Source organism: Haliotis asinina, chromosome 10 (assembly GCF_037392515.1).
Source record: "Haliotis asinina isolate JCU_RB_2024 chromosome 10, JCU_Hal_asi_v2, whole genome shotgun sequence".
NCBI classification, from domain to species: Eukaryota; Metazoa; Mollusca; class Gastropoda; order Lepetellida; family Haliotidae; genus Haliotis; species Haliotis asinina.
The window spans coordinates 18837836-18849987 of NC_090289.1; the positions used below are offsets into that span (position 1 = coordinate 18837836).

General features: G+C 43.0%; 1 protein-coding gene across 3 annotated transcripts in view; it reads left to right on the forward strand.

Moving 5' to 3' along the window:
* The window catches only part of LOC137299183 (islet cell autoantigen 1-like), a 129407-nt gene that overhangs the window by 19071 nt on the left and 98184 nt on the right, over positions 1-12152 (forward strand). For all 3 annotated transcript variants that reach the window (XM_067831754.1, XM_067831755.1, XM_067831756.1), the window contains exons 3-4: positions 4280-4457; positions 9544-9616. In XM_067831754.1, coding sequence (XP_067687855.1) covers positions 4280-4457; positions 9544-9616 — 251 coding nt within the window. The remainder of the gene's footprint in view (positions 1-4279; positions 4458-9543; positions 9617-12152) is intronic.

A 12152-nucleotide genomic window follows, 5' to 3' on the forward strand; every position in this document is an offset into this window, starting at 1 on the left:
AGAGTCCCACCGGGATGATTGCCAAGGTGTGGGGCAGACGGCCATACGAGTCGACATGCCTAAGGAAGGTGATAATATCCTAAAATTCGGTAACCACAAGAACCAAATGTCTGTGCCTTATATCATATACGCCGACTTCGAAGCCTTGGTTGTGGGTGGGGATTCCCCCAGTGGTAGCTTCACCCACAAGACACAAGAGCATAAAGCCTGTTCGTTTGGATACATTGTCGTCCGTTGTGACGGGGAAACGAAAGCTCCGGTAGTGTATAGGGGGCCTGACGCGGCTGAAAGGTTTCTAAAGTGTTTGCAGGAGGAAGAAAAAATTATTAGGAATGCATTGTATAAAATCGCTCCCATGCGTCTGACCCGAGTCGACAGGCTAGCCCACGCTAGTAGCACTAACTGTCACGTGTGTGACTCACCACTTAACGGTGATTCGGTGAGAGATCACTGCCACATAACTGGTAAGTATAGAGGCGCCGCTCACAACGCGTGCAACCTCAAGCTTAAAATCAACCCTAAGACAATAAACATTCCCGTTGTCTTTCACAACTTGAGAGGGTACGACTCACACTTGATCATGCAGGCCATCGCGAAAATCGATGGTAATATAACGTGCATCCCCAACAACATGGAGAGATACATCTCCTTCAGCTTAAACGGACTTAGGTTCATTGACTCGTTTCAGTTCCTCCTGTCGTCACTCGACAGTCTGGTCAAGGCCAACAATACCTTCCCTATCACCGATCGATACACAGACGCCGAGACTAGACCCCTGCTTATGAGGAAGGGTGTGTACCCCTATGAGTACATGGATAGTTGGGTCAAGTTCACCGAGACCAGACTACCCCCTATTGACTGCTTTTATAGCAAGCTGAATGAGGCGTCCGTCTCACGAGATGATTACTCGCACGCGACTAACGTATGGAATAAACTGGGTTGTAAGAACCTGGGTGATTATCACGACCTGTACTTGAGGACAGATGTACTGCTGTTAGCCGACGTGTTTGAGACGTTTAGGCGGACGTGTTTCAAGCAGTATAAACTCGACCCCGCATGGTATTACACCAGCCCAGGTCTGTCGTGGGACGCCTTGCTTAAAAAGACCGGAGTTAATTTGGAATTGCTCACAGATTACGACATGCACCTATTCATTGAGAAAGGCTTGCGAGGTGGGATTTCCATGGCATCCAAACGATACGCGAAAGCAAATAATCAATACGTGAAAGGTTACGATCTTAACAAGCCAACCAATCACATTCTCTACCTCGACGCAAACAACCTGTACGGCTGGGCCATGAGCCAGTATCTACCTACAGGGGGATTCGAATGGGTACCCCACGTTGATGTTATGGGGGTTGCACCAGATTCGAACAAAGGTTATATCCTCGAGGTTGACTTAGAGTATACCAAGGAATTACACACATCACATAACAGCTACCCCCTGGCCCCCGAACGTATGAGGGTTAACCCAGACTGGATGTCTGAGTACCAACATAATTTGTCAGGTGGGCGTGTGACAGACGTTGAAAAACTCGTGCCTAACTTAATGAATAAGACCAAGTACATCGTTCACTATCGCAACCTACAGCTGTACCTGTCGTTGGGTATGAGGCTGACCAAAATACACAGGGTGCTCATGTTCGACCAGAGCCCATGGATGGAGCCCTACATCAGAATGAACACAGACCTACGAAAAAAAGCCACCAGTGATTTTGAGAAAAATCTCTACAAGCTCATGAACAACTCGGTGTTTGGTAAGACTATGGAGAACCTGAGGAAACGCGTGACCGTGAAGCTGGTTCGGTCGAGTGAGGAAGACAAGCTCAGGAGATTGATAGCCAGTCCGGCATTCAACCGTAGTAAGATATTCACAGACAACCTGGTTGCCCTACACATGAAGAAAAACCACATAAAATTCAACCGGCCTGTTTACGTGGGGATGAGCATCCTCGATTTATCTAAACACCTGATGTACGACTTTTACTACAACGAGCTCAAGAAACAGTACGGTGACAGGTGTGAAGTGCTGTACACTGACACGGATTCCCTGCTGATGGAGATTCGAACCGAGGACGTGTACGAGGACATGAAAAAACACCTCGATTTATACGACACCAGCGATTACCCTAAGACCCATGCCATACACAGTACTGTAAATAAAAAGGTCCTAGGTAAGATGAAGGACGAGTGTGCTGGCACGCCCATAGCCGAATACATAGGTTTGAGACCTAAGATGTACTCCATACTGAAAGCCGACAATAGTGAGATCCGGAAGGCTAAGGGGGTTAAGAAGTATGTAGTGAAACAACACATTAAACACGCCAGATTCAAGGAAGCCCTGTTCAAGACCCGTACCTTTAGACATAAAATGAACACACTTAGAAGTGATGGACATAAGATATACGGACTGACTATAAACAAGACGTCCCTGTCGCCTATGGACACGAAACGTTGGATAGCTATTGATGGGATAAACACATACGCGTATGGACATGAAAAAATTTGAGGCTATTTACTACAGCCCGCGTGGGTACTGGAAAGGAGCTAGCGCAGTAGATAAGCTAGCTAAAATAGCGCGAGTACCCCCGGAGGAAGCCAAAGCGTGGCTTGAAAAACAAGCCCTGTGGCAGATCTATTTGCCGGCACCACGCTACGTGCCTAGAAGGAGGTTCGGTATTAACATACCTAATAGCGTTCACCAGGCAGACCTACTGTTCCTACCCCACGACAAGAGGTACAAGTATGCCTTAACCGTAGTGGACGTAGCCAGTCGTTACAAGGAAGCCGAACCCTTGACCACGAAAGATTCGGCCCAGGTAGCCAAAGGATTCGAACGCATATACAAACGCAGCCCGCTGACGTGGCCAACAGAGCTGCAAGTTGACCCCGGACGGGAGTTCATGGGTGCCGTGTCACAACTGCTAGCCAAACACGATACAAAGGTCAGGCGTGGCACGGCCGGAGCCCATCGCAGCCAAGCCATAGTTGAGAGATTTAATAGGACTTTGGCTGAGCGCTTGTTCGGCCATCAGTATGCTAGGGAGATGGTCACCCCTGGAAAACGATCGACTGAATGGGTCACGAGGTTACCCAAGGTGGTGTCGGCAATCAACCATGAAGTCACCCGTCTCACCGGTAAGAAACCGGCAGACGCTATCAAACTAAAATCAATAGTTGCAGAGTCGGCCGCTCCATTGCGTGGGAAGGAGAAACAGATACCAGATAGGGCCCTAGTGAGGTATCTATACCAGCCAGGGGAACACGAGGGCGATAGTCGTAAGCGAGCCACCGATCCTATATGGTCAGTCAAAACTTACAACATAGATAAAGTGGATATGAAAGCCGACGAACCTAACTTGTACTACTTGAGGGGTGGGCCGGGTAGGGGGTTTGTAAGAGAAGAATTATTAATCGTACCGTACGGCACAGTGTTACCTCCTACCAACACAAAGTAGGCATAGTAATTACCGCCAACTTTTTTGTAGTAGGGGTAATAGTAGCAAGAGCTAATGACCCAACCAAAGCCTTATTTAGTAAATAAGGCTTTGTAGAGACATTTCTTGAAAGTGTTTTAAAACCCCCATTCCCTATACTACTCTTCCTCTCTGCCATATCCACCCCAAAACAATAACATAATAATTAATATAATAATCATGATTAGTAGACGTATTTATGAAGAGTATTTTCCCGTTACATGGGATATTGATGACTTTGTCTTCTTGTTGTATAACTGTGTTGATTATTGTGCTGTCATTGACGTTTTTTTGTCGACATTGTCAGGTACTGATATTGCAATTACCATGCAGTAGATGCTTGACTGGCATTTTAGAGTATGCTAGTTGTTGAACATATCTTGAATACAGTGTTTCAGGGCTTCTTCTGGTCCCATTAGCACTCGTCAGTTTTACCTGATGATGGTGCCAGAACAAGTCCTCAAACATATTCAAAGAATAAAAAGAAGACGAAAACCCAGACAATTCATTTTAACCTTGCAGTGACTTGTATTAATTTGTATGTAATTTGTATTTGTAAGTGTATGACATTTGTTTGATGCATTCAGACTTTTGCATATAGACTTCAACTAGTTCAAGGTTAACTTAGTGTTCCAGCATGGAAACTGACATGTATCAAGTTTTTCATGAAATCATGACTTAATTCCAATTAGATGTGCTATAGGTGTGGCTTGAAGAATAAGTATCTATTGAATTGCACTTAGTGCACATTGGTTGATTTATAGGACTGTCGCCTGTTTGTATGAGTAGACCTGGTTTTTCAGAAGTCGTGGGTACTCTGGAATGAACTATGACCGACAGGTTGAAAACACAAACACTTCAACATTCCACAAGATGAAGGAAACATACTGGACCACAAAGCAGGCAGTTATACAGAAACTAGGCAAGAAGGAAGATGAGCATGTTGTGGCCTCAGATCATGAACTGGATTCAAAATTAGATGTGAGTAAACAGATTATTATCAACCTCTTATCAACCAAACTTAAAGATTGGTGATGTATTTTCTTAAGGTGTCATGCAAAAATGATGTGCAAACTGTGACCTCATCTAAACGAAGAACTAAGGTTTATTGTTCTCCAGTGAGTGTACAGTCATCAATACTTTTCACTTGTAAGCATGAATTCCACTGTAGTGGCTTAACGTTTGAGTATTTTGTAGGATCAGCAAGGTTTATTTCCAGTTGCCGTTCTGCTGACATGCTTAAATCAATTCAGTGGCAGATGTTTTGTTGTTTTGGAGCATGAGGTACATGTGGGAGGTAGTTATCAAGGTGTAAGTAAAAGAAATTGCTTGGTTTGTTGCCAATCAAATGCCACAGAATCATTTACAGTTTATTTGTACAAGTAATTTCTAAATACCCTGAGATGTCTAGCTTAAAGTGTTTCCAGATTGTGTAAATTTTTAAACTTATCCATCTCACATTATGCAGCTGTCCTTTTCCTCTACGACCATGTGTGGACCATATTCATATACTTATCATATCTCATGTTATGCAGCTGTCCTTTTCCTCTACAGCCATGTGTGGACCATATTTATATACCTATCATATCTCATGCTATGCAGCTGTCCTTTTCCTCTTCAACCATGTGTGGACCATATTTATATACCTATCATATCTCATGTTATGCAGCTGTCCTTTTCCTCTACGACCATGTGTGGACCATATTTATATACCTATCATATCTCATGTTATGCAGCTGTCCTTTTTATGTGTGGAAACGTGCTATGAGCTAAGTTGAATCAAATCTTACTGGCCTCTGACCACCCGACCTCTACCCCAACCCTGACGTTGGCACCTGTCAGTCATCTCCATGCTTGTGTTGCATGCTCAGATGATTATGGGATGATCTGTATGTGTCATTCGCTTTCTTGTCGCTACACCGACATGTGGACATGTGTATGCTCTGTCTATCACTTGTCTCTATATTTCATCATGGGGAAACGTGTTCCCTTATTATATTATTGAATGGACACAAAACGAGTGGCTGACACTGGGTGGTCAGAGGTTACTGAGACTCCTTCATCTTCTCTACATGTGAAGCGAGATCATTATACCACCTTGCCCTTCATGACTTTCACCGGACGAAGTGACTACTGATACTGTATCTCTTTTTCTGCAGTGGCTTTCAACTTACCTCCTGTATGGTGCATTGTTTGCATCTTCTCATTCAAGTGTAGATCTTCAGTTCGTTATTGAGCCCGAGATGCGGGTTGCTGTTTCACCACATACATGTGTTGACATTTATTTCCTTCCACCTTCGATAGATTACTCGTAACTGTGTTATGCTGTCTCACAGGGTAAATTATACTCACGGCCTGTTTCGCATCTGCTTCTCCTTCCGTCTACATCTTCAGCAAGTGTCTGGACAGTGGTGTCTAGTTTTTGTGTGTGGCACCAGCAGTGATGCCTTGTCAGGCATTGTTTAGTCTGGATTTTAGCATTTGCATATGAAGGACAACTGTATCTTTACCGGAGAATTCTGGAGGCGTGATGAAGTACACTGACAGTATTGTCTTGGTCCTATAAGCGGATAACACTCGTTAATCAGCTGAGAGAGACGGCTTACCAAGGGTGATACACAGAGCGCCCCAGAATGGATCCAGTATGGCCAACTGTTTCTTTACCAGGGACTTTTGATGTTTAAAGTGATAATGAAGTGACATGACATACTTGTGTTGGTCCAGCAAAGTGGATTAATATCTCAACCTTAAATTGTCAGTGATGATCTTCTGTGCCATTTCTGGTAAGAGTGACTACTGTCAAGATTCGCCAGTTAGCCGGGAGATACTCAGTTTCTACATTAGTGTAAGCCCTCAGTTCAGAGGTCTTTGTAGTTATGTCCGGACACTTCACTGGCATTGATTTTCCTGCCATTTCATCAACTTTATGAATGTTATGGCAGACTGACTATCCCAATGTGTTGAATCTAGTACCGTTTTTTATTCCATCTGGCGAACCAACACTTCATTTGGCAAATTTCATTCTTGAAGCTCTGTCCAAGTGATTTCAGCTTCTGAAAATCAGCAATTCTTCTCTAAGTTTACTTCCGGTTCACACAATGTATCTCGCTCAGCATTCGGCTGTTCTGTAATCCATGATAGTTTTCTTACTCCAGAAACTTGCGATCGAATTCCTGGGCCAGTCTCCAGTCAACCTGAGGTTCTACTTTCCATTCATTTTGGTTCTTGAGAAGGATTCAGACAAGTGTCAGACTTATGTTTTAACATGAGGCATGCAATGAGAAGTTTCTGCAGCCTGCGTTCTCTTTTTTGGATGGTGTCGGTGTCTCTTCTCAAGATTTATCAAACCGGGAGATTACATGATCCTCCTTGACCTGTACTTCCTTCCGTTTGTCTTCAAGGGCACACACTATCAGTGGTGTGTCCTCCCATTTGGAATTTCTTTGGCATGGAGCTGTTGACACGAAGCCTATCACCAGTTTCCTCCATCACAAGAGGATAGTGTTCGAAGTTTACATTGATGATTGTTTCCAATCTCAGACTGATCATATCCTCCTTCATCACATCGAGTTCTTGATTAGTTACTTCACCAGTTTGGTCGGTTAATTGGTCAAACTGATCCCTACTCACCCTCTTCAATTCATTGGAGTGGTGTTGGGCACAGAGGTTGACAATCTGTTTGTTCTGAGGGATGGTTTCTGCAATATGCAGCTTTTACTTCCTCCTCAATCCAGGACGGTTCGTCTGTGGCCAGAGCTGTTGGGTCTTCAGCTCTGGCATCAACTTCAACTTTGCTGATTGTACTTCTATCTAGCTCCTTACATCCAAGTTTGTGACCCACTTCCCCTGATCAATCTACCCTTGGAACTCCATCCCCCATCTCCTTTAGTGGATGGAAGAGTTGAAAGTGTGTGGTGTTGGCCATTTATCCCCTCTCACGACCTGTATGTGGATGTGCCATTATGCTGGTGTAGGGCTCACCTTCTCGATCAGCAAGTGGCAAGGGAGTGATCTTGCAGATTGCACTTGCCACATCATTGTTCTTGAGGTCAGTGTGGTGATTTTTTCAATTATTCACTGGCAAGAAATCTTCTGATCTATTTCCCTCATGGTCCGATCAGACAACGCAGCAGTTGTGTGGCACATCAGTCGGTTGTGGTCAATGGGGTCTCCTCAACTCCTGCGGTGGACACAACAGTTCTTTGACCTGGTAGACTCTCTCAACATATTGGTTCTTGCCAACCATATTCTAAGGGCAAAGAATGTCATTGCTGATTCGCTGTCCTATCTGAGTCGTCCCTTCCTGACTGAGTGGAATCTACATCCAGGTGTTCCAGACCTTCTGTCTTCCATTGATGACTCCAACAGTGGACATCCAGTTCAACCATCAGCTGCCTTTGTTAGTGTCTTTGACCCTGGAACATCTGGCTTGGGGTCATGATGCCCTAGTCTTTCCAAGGGTTGACCTTTAAGCTTACGCTTTTCTGCCAGTAGCCCTTCTTCTTCACATCCTACCAAACCGTGTGTTACATTGCTTTTGGTCGTGCCTACTGGTTGACTGGCCAGGAGTTGGTTGTAGATCTTCAAACTGGACGAACCAGATCCAGAACCACTTCCTGATTGGCCCGAACCACTGGTTTATCTGCTCCCTGAAGGATCTGCTTTCTGAACCATCAGAAAGCTTAAAGGTTGTACATAATCTAACACAGTTATTGTTCCCTCCATTCCATCATGGAGGGATGCTCTTGGCAGTCGCATACTGTGTTCTCACACTACGTTCGGTGTCCTGTGTCTGCACTGTCATAGCTATGACTTCATACATGGTGAGGCCAGTCTTGTGTTACATGCAGAGATGACTAATACTCTGTTTACTGACCTGCACCCTCCCAGCAATTATGTCAGTTAAGTGTTGATATTTGATTAAGTTTGTGTTTTTCGAGGCTTTCTGCTCCTGAAAACCACATTATTTCGGGAGTGTCCACTCCCTAGAGTTTTTGTGCTGTGTAAGCCAATGGGTTTTTTGAAGCGACCCATCACAAGTGTTGAGTTAGCATATCAGGAGTAAGTGCTTCTCGTTGCCTCCTTGTGTTATACATACTCACGTTTGCAGAGTTGTCAGGGGTAATCTGCTGCCCTCCTGGCAACTCCTGATAATACATAATGCGAGATGGGATTTTACCCATAAATTGTTTTTTCATATACTTATCCTATCTCACATGATGGATGCCCTTCGTCACAGATTAAGGAAGGTCCAAGATGGTTCAAGATCATCACGTGATCATCTGAACATGCAGCACGAGCCTGGAGATGATTGACAAGTGCCGATGTCAGTGTGGGGGGTGGAGGTCGGGTGATCAGAGGCCAGTAAGATTTGATTCAGCTTAGCTCATAGCACTTTTCCACACATAAAAAGGACAGTTGCATAACGTGAGATATGATAAGTATATAAATATTCAATTTATGGTTAAAATTTCCAATTTTGTTTGGTTAGGTTTGAAACTACACTTTTGTAACTTTTGTTTGCTCACAGCAAGTGTGCATTTTAAATTCATGCAGACATTTAAAACAATTGTTATCAAATTGACAGTCACCTGTGAAATGGAAAATGTGATTTTGAACATGCAGTAAGTAAACCTGTTATTAAAACATTATCTCTCGTTGGCAGATTTTGGTCTAATGTCCTCAGTGGATAACTTGCATCATCTTTATTTCTGATTATTTGAATTTATTGATGTATAATAAACCTTCCAGAACATTATGTTGAGCTGTGGAGCTTGGTTTCTCTATTTAAATGTCCAGTACCTCATGTTTGCGGCCTAATTTATTGGCACAGTAGGGGACCTTTGTCAAATTTAACACATTTGGTTTGGGTTGACTACTTTGGAACTTTGATGCTTAAAATGACATTGAAATGAGTGAATCCAGGTAAATGACTAATTGTTAATGGCTGTTACAACAGTAGTAGATCACTTTTCATAATTATGTCAAGGTATGTTATTGTAAGGTTTGTGTTCATGGTAAATTGTATGGCTTTCGTTGAATAACTTTCATCGTCCCTTTCTTGTAGGTATTCAGAGCAGTGCAGAAGTCCTCCATGGATCTGCTTAGAGTCATTGAGAGATACCAAGATCGGCTCTGTGGTGAGTCCTAACTTCAGAGGTTGACAAGGTTCTGCCAATGGCTTCATGTTTACATTTATTGAAATAACACAAAATAAATGTGGAAGTCACATGATCACAAAACATTCTCTCACAGACTAAAAGTCGTGCCCAAAAGTATGAGTCCTGTGCAGTATTTTAGTGCAGAAAAACTGTACTCAGTAGCAAATGTTATTTATTTAGCGCGAAGCGGGGGATATAGTATTAGGCTACACCCATCAGTCTGTATGAATTGGAACATCTTAAGAACCATTCGCTAGATAGTTTTCACATTTGGTACCTAGGTTCATCATAGTGAAAGACAGATCTGAGTCAGGTTTGGTGATCTTCACCTTCATTTTAAGGTCACAAAGGGACTTTAACCTTTTACTCTTGTCAGCAAAATACAGTCAGTCCGCGTTAGTCCGGACCCCGACAATCCGATTCCCGCAATATCCGAACAATAACTAGCTGTAACCAATCTTGTTACTGCTCAGTAACAACAATTACAGAGGGCTGTTTTGAAAATTCAATGCAGTGTTTGCTAACCACTACCCCAGAGATATCTCCATGGAAGACGTCCATGTCGTGACCAGTTCGGTCCACATGTTGTAGGACACCCTTTTTTTATCACGTGACTTGCCAATGCCAAACACTCTGCTGAGTAAAATGGTTGTTTTCCTGTACTCGTATGTTATACATGTGCCTGAAGAAGGGATTGCATCTTCACTTGATGCATGCGACATAAGATGAAGTTGCTATAAGATAAGTAGTAGGACACTAGTACATCTAAAACCACACAAAGATGTCAAAAGACACTTTCATTGACAAGTTTGTCAAGTGTGGCCCCCTCAAGATACAGACCAAAAGTTGAAAGTTTGCAAGTATACAGTGCCATTTTTAAGATCCCATTGGGGGGGGGGGGGTTACAGGATGCAAAATAAAGACAATCAGAGAATCCAGGAAGTGGCATGATCCACCACAGATTAAGTCAGATTCTGGCAAGCATAATAAGCATGAGTTAGGACAAGGGAAAATATGTATTTTTTCTGAGGTCATCCCTCCCATCTTCCGCTCTCATGACACTCTGGATTTCACTGGCCGTTTGATTCAGAGAGAGTGACAAGCATGGCTGGTCAGGTGACTGATGTGCGTGCGTACTCGTAGGTAAGAGTTGATTTCACGTCCTCTTTGATGAAGGAAGATTCAAGAGATTCAAGTGTTCCACTATGTTCAGATAGAAGGAGACAAGCATAATAAACATGCGTCAGGATAAGTACAAAATATCAATTTTATTCAGAAAATTACATGATTATCTTTTTTACATTTTTAAACTTACAAAAAGAATTTGTTCAAAATGCCTTTATTTTGCTCTTTGACAGTTTCAAAATGGACCAGTTGCTGAAGCATGTGTACGCTAATTGTTTTTTCAGCAACATTGCAGAAAATCATTGTTAATAATAAACATATGTTCCTCCAAGAAGATCATCCAATTTGGGGCACACATTGCAAGACTTCCGTTTATGTAGTAGTGGAAATGAGCACAACTGTCATGCAACAATCATATAGTCACCGCCTGGAGGAGACTGCAGATTTTCCCCTCCTTTGGCTTGTCAAATGTAATGATCTTAGAGATGGAAGCTGAAGGAGGTGCACTGGTTTGACGTTTGCCACATTCCCTGGCCAATCCTTTGACCACGCTGTCAGTGCAAGCATAGGATGTTGGTCCCACCACTTTACAACGATATTATGATCATTAGAACATTGACTAATCCCGCATTTGTCTATTCCGTATTCTGGCACGACTCTCCAGTACCGACAAGAAATTTGAAGTATAATTTACACTGTCTAAACTGGCATGGGTGTGAGCAGTCCATTCAAGGTCCCTCAATCCAATGCACTCATCTCAGCATGCTAGATAATCAGGAAGTAATGATTATGCAGTGAATATACACTTGCAGGTTTACTGCTGTTATGCTTTATAAACACCGGAGGATTACATTAACTGTTTTCAAGTGAACCAGACGAGTCAGAAGTAGATAAGTAGGAATTGGTTTTATTGACTCGTCAGTCACTTTGTGTGTTTAAATAGCAGCCATGTTGGAAATTGCTCGTCACTGTCTTATCTGGCATCCTGTCTGAAGCAGCATTTTATTTCGGTCATGTGGCATGCTGGTTTAGATAGGTTTCACTGTAATGAGAAGTAAGCTGGAAGTAACATCAAGAGGATCAGTGCCCCTATCACCAGGTTTTTTTCATCTATGTCATGTATAACGTTACAGATATAAAGATAATTTCCTCAAAGCAGACCAGAAGAAGTTTCATCTTCAAAGTCGTTCCAGGTCAGGACTTGCTTCATAATATCTAGGCTGTCAAGTGTCAGAAACATGATTCTACAAGCATTCGATCTGCCCACCAGATCCTGATGGTGATATGCATTCAGATTCTAACATCTCTATAGGATCGTAAACTTCAGGGGAAGACTTCATACAGACTTGGCGGAATTCCCACGAAGTTCATCTGGACAAAGATGTGCAAC